This window comes from Myodes glareolus, chromosome 10 (genome assembly GCF_982192425.1).
Source record: "Myodes glareolus chromosome 10, mMyoGla1.1, whole genome shotgun sequence".
In the NCBI taxonomy this organism is placed as follows: domain Eukaryota; kingdom Metazoa; phylum Chordata; class Mammalia; order Rodentia; family Cricetidae; genus Myodes; species Myodes glareolus.
Genome location: NC_142035.1, coordinates 53,293,014 through 53,311,633, shown reverse-complemented (window position 1 = coordinate 53,311,633; position 18,620 = coordinate 53,293,014). Strand labels below are relative to the sequence as shown.

Genomic DNA, 18,620 nt, shown 5'->3' with positions numbered 1-18,620 from the left:
CAAGATCCCAAATCCCTCATTGCAATCCCCCCATGATAAAAGAATCTGCCTGCGAATTCATGTGAACCGAGTTCCTTCCGTTCTCAAGCCAAATAACATTTTCTCTTGGGTAACTTGAGTCTGAAACTTGGTTCTCAAAACAAAAAGGCATTTTCAGTTTATGAAGCACTGATGAACTCCAAGGAGGTGGGCGCTGAAACCGCTCCTGCCGCTCCCTGCTGGCCCGCTCCGTTTACCATTCTCTTCTCTTGGTCCTTGTCATCTCCGGTGGCATTTTCACAGCAAGGAATCAAGAAACTTGCAAACCGGCCCCTTAAGTCAACAGAGCTTGAGCTTTCTCAGAGCTAAGTGGCCCTGAGAATTCTCGTGACCCCTGTAGCCCACAGCGCCATTTCCACTCGCACACGTTCCACTTCCTGTCTTCGGAACTCTCCGTGACACACACGCTGGTGTGGGCCAGGGAGTGCGCTGGCTAGGGAAGAGGAGATGTCCGGCTTGGCCCCTTCCCACGGGGAGCACACTGTTGACATCAATACACTTAACACGTCTTATTGTGAAAGCACTTTTCAGCTGGCACGGACTGACGTTCAGCTTAACAATTCAAAGGGAAATTCAGCTGTTCCTATGTACTCGTTACCAAAGTAATGCCTCTTCCCACCGACACACAATTCTGAGGCATGTTGTCTACAAGAACTGAAAGACTAGAGTCCAGGAGGTGAGACGACGCCTTCATGAGAGGGGCTGTTATTTCGACATTGTAGAAGAAGAAAGTACTTGAAAGTCTAACCTTAAGGTCGGCAAATCTTTCAAATTGTTTTTAAGTTTTTTTATTAAAACGGAGAAGTAGAAGGGAGAGCAATGTCTCCATGGTAAAAAAAAACCAACGGGTATTCTATGTCCACGAGTCTGTGCAGAAAGGAAAAGGGCTGAACTCTTAGGTACCTTTGCTGGTGATGTTATTTGGGGGCCGTGGGACAGCACTGTGAACTGGGCTCTGACTTTCCCTCTGACACTGCTTTGCTCACGAATGTACACTCTCCAAAGTGTGCTCTGTGACTTAACTTGAAGTTAAATACGTGAACCTTCAAATGCGTTTCCAGTGTGGTAAAACTCTGAGACACTTTCGAGGATCGTGTACCAGCCAGGGACAGTGGCTTTGAAGGGGAGGCAGGTAGGGAAAGCACAGTGAGGGGGCCAAGAGTGGAAGGAGGAGGGGTCTCTCTGTGTCGCGGTGATGGATGGATGCAGCAATCACAGAGGAAAGAGCAAAGCCTTTACACACTCATAGTTGATCATTTCTGTACAAGAGCTGAGTCTTAAAAACACCATGCCGACTGAAGTTAGGAGTCCCTCTATGAAGTTAGACAGCGATATGATTCCTATTAGGCTGCTGCTTGGTTTTAATCGTGACTATAATAGTTTCCTTCCGTGCTGTGATTTCAAATACAGCTGTACATGTATTTACAGATAAACAAGAAAGAAAGTTGGCGTGCTTGATTTTTATACTCCACAAAGTCTTCAGTCCTCCAAAGCCAGCCTTCTGAAACCCAAAGCCACCCGGAACCCAATAGGATGTTGAACAATGGTCAGAATATTTCTGAAAAGCTTCCACTTCGGTGTGGAGTTCTTTCATGAGTCTCTAGGTCTCGCCGCAAACCCACATGGATTTGAGAAAGGATGAAGCACCATTGCCTATCCCTTCCCAGTCAGGGTGGGAAAAGCAAATTAAAGCTTGACTCATCCAGGCTCCTTGTCCTAGGACAAGCTGCTAACCAGTGTGTAGGTCTTGTATATTAACCCGTGCTTCAGTTATTCTCAGTGCAGCGGCGTAGATGACTTTTCAGTAATCATGACTAATTAATTAATTAATTAATAACTAACTAATTGTCATCAATACTAATTTTATAAAGTTAAGGAGTCTATTTTAAAAATAACTTCTAAACACAGAAAGCTCTGTATAAAGGCAACTGTTATTCTAAAACTGAACAAATTACTGACAGATAACAGAGGAAAGGAATCCAGACGACCATTGAAGGGATAAAATTGTGATGAGCCAAGGAACAGCTTCTCCATTGTTCCTGGGCAGCTGTGGACCTGCCCTGCAGCTCCTTCGCAAGGCTTCGGGTGAGAATTCTGGCTGTGAGCTGGAATTCCATATTAACCATTTGCGTTGCCTTAAAGAACTTCCTGGGATGTGCTCACCACTCTGTTACTACATAAAGAAACACCACTATGTTCGTATAAAGAAACAGAGTGTGGACAGCTCTAGAGAGAGAGTAATGGGAAAGAATGTCGATGTTTGATCCATTCTGTCTCTGCAGTTGCTGAACCTAAAAGCACAAGCTTAAATTTTCCACACACTCCTGCCTGCTTCTCATCCAGCATTTTAGCTTTCTTTCCTTTTTCTTCTTGTTCTGATGTTTCCAGGTGCCCTACACTGTGACATCAAAGGACACGCGGGCTGTGTACACATCACGGTGGAAAGAACACAGGTGGTCTTGGTTTCCGACACTCTAACAGTGATGATGCTTCGTGGGGTCACCGGAAGGCATCTATCAGATGTTTGCCACTCCCTAGCTCCAGAATCAGAACATACCCGCGGCCTGTTGACCTTTAACCAAGCACCCCAATTTCCACTGCCCTAGGAAACTGGCCTTATCCTGTGCCCATTTTCAGAGGTGTTTCTGTCTAGTTCCTACATAGTCTGTTCACTCTGTACACTGCCTTCTCTGTGTGACTTGGCAAAACAAGACTCAGTCTATGGTTGTAGATAACCCCACCGGCAGGAAGTGTGTCTTTCTAGACACCTCAAGTAAAGCATGGGAAAAAAAGAAAACAGATGTGCATTAGACTGCTCCAGCGACTCGGGCTGTGCCAAACACCACACACCCGAATTTGAGTTTCTTCTTAAAGCCAGCTCTTCCTGGGACCAAATGTTTCTCAGGGGAAGAACACTGGCAGCGTATTAATCCATGTCACTCCAGGCTACCCAAAGGGGCACTCTGAATTCCTGCCGTTCTCACCCCTCCTCTTTCCAGCCACAGATTAGCCACAGTGACTATTCTGTGATATGGAGTTAAACCATAATCACGCACAGCGAGTGGAAAGAGAGGAAATCACCCCCACAGGAAGAGTGGCTGGAAATGAGGGCGCTGTGGAGCAGGGCAAACACTCACTGAGAGGTTTTCATGGTTGACTTGGCAACTGAGGAAGCTGATCACTGCCTATCACCATAGCCATGTGGCCACTAACACTCTCCGCTTTGAACCACAGAATAAAGTGGGAACAGGACAGACCCATGCTTTCAACACACATTGAACAGTATTGAATGTAGGACATTTTCTAATTAGATAAGACAACCCATCAAATCTTTGTTCCCACGGAGACCTTCTGCTTCAAATCCTCAGTCATGGCTCCTTGTTTCAATACCCTGTTCTCGCTTCATACCCGTAAGAGGCCAGGGAGATGGCTTGGTGGGTAAAGGCATTTGCTGTCAAGTCTGATGACTAAGTCTGACCTTCAGAACCCACACGGCAGAAGGAGGGAACTGACTCCTGAAAGTTGTCCTCTGACCTCCACACATGCATCATGTCCATGAACACATACACACACACACACAAAATCTCAAGCTCTACCAGGACCACATTTTTTTTCCTACTTAAGCCATAGCTCAATTTTCATAAGGCCTCACACCTCTTATATTTAAATAAAAATGTTATGCACTACAGCATCAGCCAGAGTGCCTACCATACAACAGCTCCTTATAATTAAAGACTATCTCTCCCAATAAACTCAAACGAAAAGATTTTCCTAGTCACATAAAACTGAGAATTCTAAAAATTGATCTAAAGACTAAAGGACACAGGACAGAAATTACAAACTATCAATCCAAAATCAGAGAGGTGTATGGACTGAGAGGATGAAACAAAGACAGTTAATACTAAAGGGATCATTAAAGATAGCCAATGTATGAGGGGGCTGCCCATTGGTGCTGAGGGTTGGGTTACTATCCCACTTGGCAATTGGGTTGTTTTTGAAACCATGGACCTCATTTCTAGACACCTCACACACACACTTTGGGGTTGGTTTCTAGGGTTCCCTCTAGCCTGTTTCTCTTGGCTATAAAACAGAAATAACTCCTGGGACCAAATGAAGTAGGGATGTCTATACACACCACAGATGGAATGACCACGTAAAGTAAGCTCACGGAGGTAGGAGCGAACACTTTTCAAGAATTCACTGACTGTGTTTGACACTATTCGAGGTTTTTAAAGTTAGAGGATCTTCAGCATATTTATGAAAATGACATAATAAAACCATTTTTTTACTTTTGTTTTTTGAGACAGCATTTCTCTGTAGCTTTGGAGTCTGTCCTGGAACTAGCTCTTATAGACCAGACTGGCCTCGAACTCACAGAGATCCACCTGCCTCTGCCTCCCGAGTGTTGGGATTAAAGGCATACGCCACCACTGCCCGACAAAACAAATTCTTTTTATACTAACTTAAAACCTAAAGGAACCCTGCCTAGAAGGGACAGAGGGTAGATCAATCATTTCTTAATTCACTCACAAGAACTGCAACAAATGTTTAGTTAGCTACTGGATGCTAGACATTGAGCATAAGGTGATGAGCAAAGACAGGCAGTCCCTCCTCATGGAAGAGAGCCACACGAACAAACTAGCAAACCCCTACTTTATTTTCATATAAGCCACTCCATGAAGCTGGGTTTCTCCTCTTGTACACAATGGGGTCATTATCTGCTGTTTAATTTTTAATATCTTTTAGAAACAGTAAAAGTTTGTCCTTCCAAAGCCCACAAAACCACATGTGGCGTTCTAAAAGATGACGTGACCAAACAGTATGTTGCTAGGTGTCTGTTGTTGTTTCTCACATAAACTATTACAAATGTATCTAGTGACTGAGGGTGGCCATGACTTGTCCAAACAGCCAATGATTTATGGAGGGCAGAACTGCTGTTATGGCATCCAAAGGCGTTCCCAAGGGACAATTCTGCAGGCGTCTACTCAAAAGCATGCATTGCCTCAGAATGTGCGGTGCCTCACCACTTCACTTTCCTGACGTCCTTGTTTTTAGGTCACCCGGATTCCAACTTAATGATGGTTTCAGGGGAAAACTAGAGGCTCAGATCTGCATGAGCACAAGGATTAGAGAAAAAGCAATGCAAGTAATAATTATCAAGATCCCTCTGACTGCAAAGAAAACTGCTAAGAACCTGCCACCTTATCAGAGTTGGTATTTCAGGCTCATCAGGGCATTTCTGTCTGCAATCTGAGACTCGGGCTATTAATGTACTGAAGGAAAATCCATTATACACGGCTATTTACTATGTCCAGAATATGGTGGTGCCAGGACTTGTGTGTTAACATGCTGCATTCAGTTCCTTCTGTCCATGTTCTTCCATGAGAGAAGGCAATTGTGTTACATCCACCACTATAGACATGTACTCTCTTACATTACATCACAGATAAGTTTATATCTCCCTTCCCCTTATAACAATTTCATTTCTGCTTCAGATGCCCTAAAACGAGTGGTGTGTGCATTTGAGTGCAGTTCCTGTGGAGGCCAGAGGTGCCGAATCCCTTGGAGGTGGTGGCTGTGAGCTGTCACCTGATGTGGGTAGAGGGACCTCTGCAAAGGGCAGTGTGCTCTCTTAACTGCTGAATCATCTCCCAGCCCTGAGATGCCTTGTTTTGTTCAGGCTAAGCTGCACAGACCTTAACACTAATGAAGATGCTATTAAAGTCGTGGGTTTAGATTACTCCAGTATTTTGGTTTTCCAAGTTTGCTTTGGAATAAAGGAGGAGTGGCTTGTGGTGTTCCGACTGGACACTGTTCTTACTCCCAATCAGCCTGATGGTGCTGTACACTCCAGTTACCACGCCCACTGCAAAACTGAGGCCCACCTCTGTGTGGCTGCTCCAATTGCTTTGCTAAAGGGCAGTATCTAATGCCTCTCGCTGGCTTTTTAGAATGCCACATCTCTAAGGGTAGCACAACTGTTGTTGGATGGGAAACATCTCCCATAATTGCACCTGTGTGAACTTGGACCCCAGTTGGTGGCACTGTTTTGGGAGGGCTGCAGAACCTTTAGGAGCTGGAGCCTCTTTGGAGGAGGCGAGTCACTTCTGGTGGGACTTGAGGGTTTATTAGCCCTTCTTCCAGTCTACCCTCTGCTTCGTGACTGTGGATGCAATGTGACCGGTCACCTCTAATTCCTGCTGCCAGGCTTTCCCTGCCAGGACAGACTGTATCCTTTCTCAAACCACGAGTCAAACCAACTCTCCTTCCATTAAGTTGTGTTTGTCAGATATGCCACAGCCATGAGAATAGCAGCTACCATCAGCACAGCTCTGGACCATGTTTAGTGTTTTCCTGCTGGTTCCTGTGAAGCAGAAAGCTCACATTCAATCTGGTTGTGTCAATAAGAGTAGCGAAGCCTTTCATAAACTTTATCTAACGTCAGACAGCAAACCCTTCTCAGCCATGACCAGTAGTACATCTTACTGAGGATTTTGCTAACCTCTTTCTCCTACATTTTTTTTTGAAATTTGCTCTACTGGAGTGTCAATCTGTGTTACGACTGCATGCAATAGCAGGGTGTGTGCTAAGGACATGCATATGGTTGGCATTATATTCAAGAGGAATGCTGGCTGCATCTAAAGCGATCCAAAAGAACTATACTGTTCAAAGAAAAGAACAAAACTTCTAAATGGGAGGGGGATGATCGCAGTGGAGCCTCTAAAGATAGGTCTGAATTCACAGGTATAGAAACTTTCACAATGACATTTATGAAGAAGTAACATTGAGTCAAGACAACCTTCACTTAAATGAGAATGGAACTGTCAGTAGCCAGGAATGCATCATTCAAGTCCGATAGTAAATGCTTTCTGAATTTCTTCATTGACTCTTCTCAGCAATCCCACCAGGAAAGTGCTCTCAGTACACCCATAGCACAGGGAAGCAAAACTATGGAGACACAGGCAGTTAGCTGCCCAAGGCCAGCGAATGGAAGGATTTCTCCCCTGGGCCTGGGCTCTTCCCCAAATATTCTAGGAATGGTAAAGCAGTTAAGAAAAACTATATCTCCTACATAAGCATTTTATGGTAACATTAAAATTATTGCCATATACTATTAAATTAGAACGGGGCTCCTTTGGGATGGCATGCAGTTCTGGAATGATTTCTCTATTACTGCCTGTCATTCATAAAAAGTAAACAACAACCCAGAAGGCTTGAGGAGATCCCGCATCGAGTGGCTCGAGAGAGGGCCATGACGTCTTAGAGTTGCTGCCTTCGTTGGTTTCCTGAGAGCTTGTCCTGCTTGATAAGTGGAAACACGACAGGAAGCAAATGGGTCTAAATGAGGTCCAAACAGACAGCGCCTAGCCTGCTTCAGGTTATGAACTCTAAAAACAAAATCTTAAAGAATTTCCTGTGTGTTTAAAGGCTGTCTTCCGCGAGGAAGACAACAGCTCTCCTGGAGGCTGTTGTCCAGCGCCAGCCCTCGTCATTAAGCTGGTGTGTGTGCCTTGGCTTTTATCCTCCTCACACTAGAGAAAGTTACAAAATACTTCCCTCTTTTGAAGTGAAGTTTACAAGCCACATAAGTAGCAACTGGATCAAAACTTAAGACTTTGGTCTAAAGTTCATGAGACTGATTTAGAGGACAGGCTCCTGAGAAAGTGTGAGCATTCCGTGGTGACTCGAGGAAGAAACTGGTTCCCCGAAAGCAAAAGCATGCATATAAAAACACTTCCTCTTCGAATAAATGTGGTCCTGACTTGCAAGCCTTCACTTGCAGTCTGGTTCAGGGTCCTGAAACAACAGAGGTCAATGGGGCCTCGGTGGGGCCAGCGGCAGGGGCAACAGCTCCCCAGGCAGAAACAGACATGGTCCTGTTTTATAAATTGAGCCCTTAGAGGATTTGCATTTTTTTTTTGAAACAAAAATCAAATAAAAATTTTTTTTATTTGAAACAAATATCCCAATTGACTGTCTACTCTTAAAGCTATGAAACAGTTTAGAGCAAGGGTTGCTGCTGGGGAAACGTGGCGGGAGAGCTGGGGAAGGCGATTCATTTCCTCCATGGAATCTAGATTCCCAGCACGGATGAGTAACAGGCATGCCCAGTCAAACCCATATGGAGCGTGAGGCATTTGTTAACCTCACGCTCAGAATTCACATCGCAGAACGCTGTATCAGAGATGTGGTTGATGTTGAAGTACTTCTTGCCACCTCAACATTCCACCATTAGAATCTGGAATCACCCACGACTTAATAATCCCTGCTTGCTGTGCTGTGCTAGACTTGCTATTTGATGAGAAAGGAGGAACCTCGGGGACAGGCCTTTGTCTTTAGTGGGGACCAAAATTTGTCTTTAGTGGGGACCAAAGTGTAGCCGAGACACCACATGTAAATCAGCATTTCATCAGCCTTAAAACCATAGCAGCTTCTGTAACCCCAATGTCTTGCGGTAAGAAAGGAAGTTTTTTTTTTTTTGAAGGTGAATAACTCATTTCTTACCTCTTCATAAAGATCATTTAAAGAAATCACCAGCACATATCCTCAAAGACAGAGGAGTCTCGGCCACACAACCTAAAATTAATCTTGAATTTTACTTGATTCAAGAAAACTAAGACATCACTATAGGGCTGAAAGGGTTAAACTGGGTTGATGCAATCCTTAAAGCGAGCGGCAAAGACTAAAACTTTAACTGCAATATGTGTGGGGTGCAGGGGGCCAGGGGTTGTGATGTCAGCGGAAACACCCAGAGACTGACGGGGTCAGGCGAAGGAGGGACAAATCCAAATGGCTGTTTCACACACATGCAAGTTTATGTCAGTTAATCAAACAGTAAGCGTCTGTACAATGCTCATCCTCCAAAACCACCCAGGCGTTTAGATGGTCACCTCTTCTGAGTGGAGACAATGTAGCAGACCATGACACCATCACTGCAGGCATATGAAGTGACCCTCATCGATATAACCAGAATCCAGAGCTCCAAGATAAGAATATCAAAGATGTCAAGGGAGAGAAAGAGGATGATTCTGCATAGTTGGATTTGAAAATATCTAGTTTTTAACTTAAACTAAGTCAGAGTAGTTTTGTCTTGCCCAGGATTCCCAGGAATTCATAGTCTAATGCTTAGTGCCTCTCTAAGAATAAGGATGTGGTATCGGGTTTCCAAAATGATATTGACCATGGAAACCGCTTTTCATGACCCCTCTTGGGACTAATGTTCTACAAAAAGTTCTTTTGCACATCGGGTAGACTATAAAGCTCCAGATATTTGCCCAATGTACATTCATAAACCCCAAAGATGGACTCCCTCGGGAGACTGGCTACCGGCGAGCATAAGCACCAGGCATTTTGCTGTACTTTCCACTGAGCATATAAGCCTGGTAAGTGTCACTAGACTGCAGCCCATAAGACAAAGCAGAAACAGTTTCAGACAGGGACTGGCTATCTCCCAATGTATACATACAAAAGGAGAATTTTTTTATAACCCTCTACCCGGCCTAGGACAGAAGTCGCACAGAAGCACAGTGAGCCGAGTGGGAGGGAACTTTGGAGAGACCTGTACCTAGCTGTTCTTTGGAACGAGAGCAGATGGCCTTCAGGCTCCATCTCTGCTCCATAAAAGGATGCTCTCAGAGGGCATCCTTTTTTGCCCCAGATCAAACTGAGTCATTGGACATCTGTATGCTGTCTTCCACCACCATCTGCAGTACTTCTTGTCATCTCTGCTGCTTTGCTGTCTACTGTATGTATGTCTGTCTTTGCAAACATATATATATGTATGTATATATATATATGTATATATGTAAAGGCTGATGACAAGAGCCATGTGTTACTTCCTGTTTCTACCACTGTGCACAGGTCAATGCTAGTCTTTATTAAATATTTGCTGGAGTTGTTACATCTGACATGATGACGAATGATTGTGTTCACCGCTCATGCTTGACTAGGATTCCAGTAAGTGGTTCTGATAAATTAAACTAATCGTCGGCTCATGGTACTAGTCTGCGCACTGTTCACATTTTGAATTCCATTGCTGCCCTTCTTTGCTTTGCATGAGAACACTGCTTTCTGGAAGGCTGAAGAACAAGCAGCAGGAGGGGGGGAGGACTTGGATCAGGGTTGGCTGTGCACCCCGGAAGCAAAGCTCTGGGCAGTGCTGAGGAACATGGCAGTCATGAGTCACGTGTGGCTATCTGGTGCTTCAGCCTGAGATGTGCTAAAAAATAAATTTTGGTTTTCAAAGACAGTACAGAAAAAAGTGGAATATATGGCATTAATAACCTCTAACACCATCCATTAAAATTAACTATATGGGGATTAAAACTAAATAGACTTTTTAAAATAGAATTTGCCTTTTTCTTTTTTTCCCTTCATGTTGCTACTGCACAAAATTAAAATTATGAGTTTTGAGCATTCCAGACTAAGAAGTTCCCCCAATATTAAATGTGGCTACTCATTTACATAACCAGTTTTCTTTTTAAAAAAAGTTCATAAAGGTCCAGCAAAATGGTTCTAATTGGGGAAAGCACTTGATGCCAAACCTTATTATTTGAAACTGATCCCTGGGTCCCACATGGTGAGTGGAGAAAATGGACTCCCAGAAGTTGTTCTGTGACACACGTATGTGCTGTGTCATGTGTATAAGAACATATACATACACGTACACACACACACACACAACAAATAAATAAATGTAACCAAAATTTCAAGTTCACAAGGACCAAAGATTAAAATTGGAAACTAATTGTCTTTGAGGATGAAATAGCGCTTGCAGGTTTTAAAGCCATAGTGCACTCCTAGCTTTGGGGCCAGAGAAATGGATCAATGATCATTTGCTGTGCAAGTAGAGGGCCTGAGTTTGAAGCCTACACAAGAAACCAGGTACAGTTGCAAGAGTGCCAGTATCCACAGCACCGTGCGGAAGATGAAGACAGGTTGAGGTGTCTGGCTGTCCGTACAGCTCCAGGTCAGGTGAGAGTAGGAAGGAGAGTGACAGGGAAGGACACCTGGTACACTCATCTGGCACCTGCACACACACAAGCATATACCACATACATACGTACATGTATATGTACATGTGTGTGTGTATAGTGTTTTTAAATGTTGAAATTCTTACTTTGCTGATGAAGAACATGTTAAAATGAAAGTTTCAATTAAAGCACCAAGAGCCGTAGGTGAAACGGTCAAGATTAAATGTGACATTAGATTGCAGAATTTCATAGGTGGATGTGATGGTCTCTCAACCCCGTGTGCTTCTCGAGAGCGGCAACACATTCAAAGTAGGTGGAAACAGGAAGGTACCTCCTGCACTTCCAAGCACTTCTAGGGAAACGGGCTGGAGGCCACTATATTATGTCAAGGCGCCAAAGAGGCTTCAAGGTTGTTCCCACCAAAGGCATGTACATAGGCCCTACCCTGTGGAGGACACAGAACACTGGGGGCTGCCCTATGTGATTACTTGGACGGGGGCTCCAAAGATGGGTTTTTACTGTACCCAAGCTGGTAGTTTTTGTGGCAAAAATGAAAAGGCACAAATGTTTCTAGCTGTGGGCTACTAGAAGAGATATCTGATATGGGTGAGCTGGACTCTTTCCCCAGGGGCTGCCCAGCAAAGGGGACACTAAAGGGAAGGGAGCTAAGAAAGGCGATGTACATCAAAGCAAGAACAGAGGATGCTTTGCCCACACTAAGAAATCTGGACAGGACCAGAAAATGCCCTGCATCGACAGAAAACCAACCATAGAGTGAGAGAGAGAATCACAGTAAGTTTGAAATAGAAATCGGGCAGTTTCTGATTGCACACCACCAGCGCCGTGGGGCATGTGTGCCCTTGGACGCACAGTTGTTCAACCAGAAAAAACGAACATCTTTGTCAACAGGTGTAGTTTCTGGACTGAGTCTAAAGTCAGGTAGATTCAATGATCAGCCAGCTGGCCAATTGTAAAACTCCCTTAGTTATAGAGCCATGCTTGGGTCGTTCTGTCTCCTCACATGGCCGCTTCCCATTAGACCTAAATACTAAAGGTGAGACTCACAGAACACAGTAACACATTAGTGGTACAGCTATTGCTTGTCACCTTGTGGGGGAAATCTGCAGCATTCAGAACTGACTCCTGAAGGCCCAGGCTGGTCTACAGCACTGACTCTGGGGCTTTAGTGACAGCCTCTTAGGATCTAAAATGAGAGGAAACTCAGTGAGAAAAAGAAGTCGATCTCCATTTCAACGATTCAGGAAAGCCAGAGGAAGCGGCACAAAAGACCCCTCCATGAAGCGACTCCCTGGACTCCTTCAGCCTGTGCATGTGCTGCTTTCCATTAGCTTCTGGTTTTTGAGTCTGGTATTGGCGTCCATGACAGGTGACACTGAAATGCTCTACCTCTGAGTACAACTTCTCTTACTTAGTACAATGTTCCCTGGACTAGCATTTATGGAAAATGGCAGGTTCCCGTTCCAAAGCTAACTAGTGATCTATTACACACGAGCGTGCCAGTTCTCTACCCACGCGCTCACCCACGGGCACGAGGCCATTTCCAGAACCCCAGTCACTACTGACAAGCATAGAACTCTATTGAGGTTTCTGTTACTCTTACTGGAGAATTATGAGAAGATAAAGGGATTTGTTCTACTATAAAAGGCATGCTATTGTGTCTGTGCATCCCATATCATTGTGCTGGAGACCCCAAATGCACACTGTAGGATTTATTTAACACCGGTTTTAAGACAGGCATGGCAATACACACCTCGGTACTTTAGTAAGGGGGGGGGCAGGTCCTGAGGCAGGAGGATTGCAAATTTAAGGCCAATTGGGCTACATAGCAAAACTGCTCAAAAAAAATAAAAATTTTTTTCTTGGATGAAGTAGTGTGTCCAGACAGGGCTCTGTGACGGTCACAAATCTGTATCCCTGTGTACTCTTCCTTCTCGCTCACTAGACACTACCGTCATTGCCCTTCTTGGCTTCTGTAATACTTACTGGTTGCTGAATATGATACAATTTTTTAAGTTTTTTCATTTTTACTTTGAATATATCTAATTAAAACCATTATTATAAGTTAAGGAAAGCGAAGCAGTGAGGGCTAGGGCTCCTCGTGCATCATCTGCACCTACAGGAATGAGGTGACGCTACAGGCAGCCTAGTTGTTTATTCTCTGTTACAAAATCAGTTCAAAACCCTCTCCATCTGTGTTACCCGTGAGGCTCACCAGGAGGCGGGGCCGTCAGCCATGGTGCTGGCTCCATGCTACCTCGAATGCACTGCTAACTTTCATCAGGACTTCCCCTGTGCTTCACCAATAAGCAGCTAACAGCTAAAAGCGTTTCTGGAGTGGATAAAGATTCCAGTATTGTCTGCACCATGGAGATAGGCCCAGGGGTTTGTCAGAACAAATGTATCCGGATGCAGAAGGCTGCGCCTGTGCACGCGCTCACAGTCTGTGCAGTCCTTGGGAACCCACTTATTTTTTTTTTAACGAGTCAAATTTTTTATTTATTAAAAATATGGAACACTTCACGAATTTGCATGTCATCCTTGCGCAGGGGCCATGCTAATCTTCTCTGCATCCTTCCAATTTTAGTATCTGTGCTGCCGAAGCGAGCATGGGAGCCCACTTATGAACACAGCAACTAGACTAGATTTGCTCTTTCCAAGAGTGGCCTGGTGCCTTTAAATCAAAGCAAGCAAGAAAAGTCCAGAACCCTGTGTTAGATACACCTAAGCAAGAATCAAGGCTACCTTCTTTTAGCTTTTAAAATTATTTAAAGAAAGTTAGCAGAACTGTAACATAGATGAAAACAATCCTCCTAGCCTTAATTTTTAATATTTAGTGATTATTAGCATAAATCCTTGTTAATTGTTATTAATAAAAATATTAAATATTATAATTAAATATTGTTTTTATTATTATGCTTTCTGAGGCAGGGTTTGAGGTCATCCAGGCTGATCTTGAACTCACTGTGTAGCCAAGATTGGCATAAAACTGGTAAAGAATATTAAGCTATCCAAATGCAAGCAACCAACACTGACTTACTTCTAGAACATACTATTCATATCCAGTGGTATATCTCTAGATCTCCTGAAGATGTTAGACTAACCCAGTTCACGTCCATGGGTCATATAGTGCGCATGGCGCACTAAGGATATTGAACCCATAGTTGCTCCTGAGGCTGCACTCCAATGGAGGAAAAATCAATCTGTAGTTTCATTATGATTTAGTAAGTGCCATTATTAGGTGTATGAGGGGCAGGGAGAGAGCGAGAGAGAGAGAGAGAGGGAGAGAGAGAGAGAGAGAGAGAGAGAGAGAGAGAGAGAGAGAGAACATAGCTTTTATTCTGGGAATACCTTTTATTCTGGGAATAAAAGGTTCCCAGAAGTTTATTTCCAAACACAAAATGCCTCATCTCAATAAAAACTTGACACAAACTAACCTAAGTGTTTTAACTCTAACTCACCAAGAGAAGTCGCCCCTCCTTCAACATGGACATTCACCTACCGGTCATGAAATCACAAACACAGAATTGGCAAAAGAACATAGGACCCCGTTCTTTAAAATCATCACTTTCAAAAAAGCATAAGATAGTAGAGAGTCTGTAAATAAAAACACATTCTGCAATCAAAAAGGCACCCTTTCTTCCCCTGTGACAAGAGAAAGGGGGTCCATTCCCCCTTCCCTCACTGAAGGTCAGTGCTGTGTTCCCAGGAGAACAAAGGTGGCTGATAGCTAGGGGAAGCCCACTTCTCCTCCCTACCTCCACGTCCACCAGTGTCTGGAATGCTGCCACAGTCACTTCTACTCTGTGACCAGATCCTTCCACATCTAAATGAAGGCTACTTCAACAAACTTGGAGACTCTACATAAAAATATACCGTTTTGATTAGGAATTTAGTAACTTCATATATCAATGCCACTTCTTCATCTTCGGCAAATATCAAATCTTTGACGTTGTAACGGGCATGGATCGGCAGCCCGCCTTCCTTCAGGCTGCCAGCATCAGCACCTCCCACTACAGGAGCCAATTATTCTTTGCGGTCAACTACTGACCACTTTGTTCAAAGAATGTTTATTTTATCAATTAGTTCTCCAAAACAAATAAAACTCAGGAGCGGTGTTTAAAGAGTTCGCTTCACTGCCACCACACCACATATCAACAGCTTTAACCTACAGCATCCTCACGAGCAAACAGTCGGGCCGCGGAAGGCCACTACCTATTGCAGAGTGTCCTCTAAGAATGCCGCTGGATGTGTATTAGCTCCAGGGCAATGATGTACAAGGGCAAGTTACAAGGGGAAGCCATTTAAACAAAGACTCCCAAAGGATGCCAAGATGCAGCGCAGTGGTGGTGCCAATTGCACATGGCACAGCAATTCTCTGGGTGGCCTGAAGAAATCCTACACAATTATCCAGCAATCACAGAAGCTGGCCTAGAATCGCTTGTCAAAACATACCATCAGTTTGTTAGAAAATAACTGAATTTAGGTCATCATGGACAAGTTGAAGAGAATAAAGAACTTCTCACACACCACAGGGCTCTTTGTTCCTCTCAGCGGCACGGTTTAAGAGGCACACAACCGCACAACACTTAATCTCTGCTTCCCATCTCAGAATAAGATCTTTATACAACTTTGGAGGAAGGAAATCATTATAATTTTGAAAAGTTCTGAGGAGTTTTGTTTTTGTTTTTCAGGGGGACAGGATTTTTCTATATAGCACTGACTGAAACTTTTATGTAGACCACTCTGACCTCAGATTCACACAGATCAACCTACCTCTGCCTCCTAAGTGCTGTGGTTAGAGAACTGGCTTTATGGTTACCATGCCCGGCACCTGAGGAATTTTCAGTTGTGGTTTAATATGGCACAAGGTTTTAACCTTCACTAAAAAACCAAGAATGGGGTTAGGGGTAAGAGCATTTGTCACGTAAGCAAGAATCGCTGAGTTCAAATCTCCAGCCACCATATAAAAGGTGAGCATGTGGTTGAGCTTGCCTGTGACCCCAGCATCACAGGGAAGAGAGAGGCAGATCTTGGGGACTCACTGACCAGTCAGTCTAGCCAAAATGGCGAGCTTTGTGCTCAAGGAGAGATCCAAACTCCATTACATAAGGTGGAGAGAAGGAAAAGGAGAGAGGGAGACACCAATAGCATCTTCTGGTCTCCACATGTGTAACATGGGTGTGCACATATGTGTACATACAATATATAACACATGAACAGACAATTTTTTTAAATTGTAGAGATAAAATTATTAACAATTTTTAAAAATTTGTAGAGACAAAATATTAACAAAGCCAGTGTCCACTAAGAATAGCGCAAGCCGGCAGAAATTTTCTTTTAATTCATAGCATCAGCAACATTAAATTTGAAAACAGAAAATCCAGATTCAAATAAAAGTTTATTGATACTTGTTGACCTTGAGGCCCTCCCCGGACATCTCTGAGTTTTGGTCTTTGTGATTTTCACTCTAAATGTTTCCCTATCTATGTGCGTGCTTGAGGGGAAGCATATCTCCAATTTACCTGGATCGTGTAAGTCAATATTTTACCTTTTTGGGAAATTGTCCTCTTTGTATCTCAGTGCCCACCTTCCTATGCACAAACTCGCAGTGGAATACCATATCCTGATACCGAGAACTGCTGGGTGGCATGCAAACTCAGAGCCACTGTCTTGGCCTCCTGGAGACGTCCTCAGTGACAATTCAGGAGTCTTAACCCTCAGCCAGCCACCTTCAGGAGGTAGTTCCACACTGCATACCAGTATCAGCCAGTAGCAGACTAGTCACCAGAATGTCTTCACAAAAATCACTCAAAATCACTTTACCTCTTTCACACTGGGGTCCAGTAAAGCCGTATGTGCATGCACACCGATTTGGGGCCACACACCTCCCTCCGTTGAGACAGCCACTTTCACAGACAGCTGCAAGACAAGGAGACAAAGTCTTACAACACCGCGTGTGTGGACCCCCCAGAAAGAGGGACAAACATGGTGTGGACGACGACCTGGTGCTTGCTTTGAACAGACATCCCCAGTTGCAGATCCTCAGAGGAAGCTCCCAAACGGTGACTCTGTACCTGGGTTATTCTTATTGTCTCATCTCGGGCACCCCTGAGAAAGGCTTTCAGTTCTGCATCTACAGTGGAGGTTTCTAACTGGCTTCACCGGATGCAAACTGCATGTGAGCAAGTGGACCCTTGTTCACGATTAATGTTTAATTTTGAGAGGGCTTCTCTGAGGAGCAATAACGCCCCTGCTGAGGGCAGCATGAACTGCGAGTGACCAAGAGTTAATGCTGAGATTCAGCCATTTCAACACGATAATTATAATCCACCTGAGTGTTGCAACAAGATCTAAGACTCTACTGGTGGGGCCAAGTCCTGAAAAACTTGTATAGGAGCATGGTACTTGTCCCCCCTCCAATAAGAAAGGAGAGTTTAAGTACTGGCGTGGTCCTCCCTGCGCCATTTCCTCTAGCTCCTACATGTATGACCTCATCATAAGCATCTTCGCCAGCTGTGGATACTTCCTTGTGCTGGTTAGCTTGTGTCAATTTGACACAAACTAGAGTTATATGGGAAGAGGAGCCTTAATTTAGAAGAATACCGTCAACAGACTACCTATCGGCAAGTCTACAGGGAATTTTCTTGATTCAGGACTGATGTGGGAGCACCCAGCTCACTGTGGGCAGTGCCATCGCTGGACAGGTGGTTCTGGTTGCTATAAGAAAGCAGACTGGACAAGCCATAGAGAGGAAGCCAGTAAGCAGTGCTCCTGCATAGGCTCTGCTTCAGTTTTTGCCTCCAGTTCCTGCCTTGAGTTCCTGCCTTGAGTTCCAGTGTAGTAATCTAAAATCGGTCCCTTCATATTCCTCCTTCCTCTCCCTGTCATTCTCCACCGGGTTTTGTTTTGCTTTTGGGACCTAATAAGTCCCTTGTCCATCTCGTCATATCTTAGCATCTGCTCTGCCCCAGAAGCCCTGAACATACACACTGCATAGTGCCAGAAACTGAGACCCAAGTCCCTTCATCACCATAAAAGTAGAGAAGGTTCTGGGTGTCTAGCACTCTCCTTTGCCTCTCAACGCATAGTCAGAGCAGAAGAGACAGGTTGAAGGAGAGAACAAAATGGGAAGGAGCTTAGGCCAACTCTCTCATCTTACAGATGAGGAAGCTGAAATTTAAGGAAGGTTTTCCAGGTTGCATTCATTGGCATCTATCCATTCTGGGCTCAAGTCCATCAGGGAGATACGCCTGGCTGATCTCCTCACTCCTTCCAAAGACCAGGGACGTCATGCCCACCTTTCCTTCTGCAGTCAGAGCCTGACAGTCCTTCCTGCTTTCCATTTTTTCCCCATTCAGAATGATGTAAGTCCTTGTCCGGTGAAGTGGATAAAGCTGGTATTTCGTAGCGTTAAACACACAGACTGTGGTGTGAGGCCACTGGGGCTCCAATCCCAACCCTGCTCGTTACTGCCTGCGGATCGTCAGAGAAATCGCTGACATAATTGAGCCCTGACTTCCGAGTCATTAGAGGTAATATGGAGAGCTTCCAACTCAAACAGTTGCTATATTAAATCCGTACAGGTTG

The 18,620-nt window shown here is 44.3% G+C and overlaps 1 protein-coding gene and 1 non-coding gene across 3 annotated transcripts in view; both read right to left on the bottom strand.

Moving 5' to 3' along the window:
• The window catches only part of Fbn1 (fibrillin 1), a 205,558-nt gene that overhangs the window by 148,149 nt on the left and 38,789 nt on the right, over nt 1–18,620 (bottom strand). For both annotated transcript variants that reach the window (XM_048459620.3, XM_085696419.2), the window contains one exon: nt 16,857–16,952. In XM_048459620.3, the coding sequence (XP_048315577.2) occupies nt 16,857–16,952 (96 nt within the window). The remainder of the gene's footprint in view (nt 1–16,856; nt 16,953–18,620) is intronic.
• LOC125416926 (U6 spliceosomal RNA) lies at nt 13,535–13,641 on the bottom strand. The gene has a single exon (XR_007237006.1). It is a non-coding gene; the product is annotated as a U6 spliceosomal RNA (small nuclear RNA).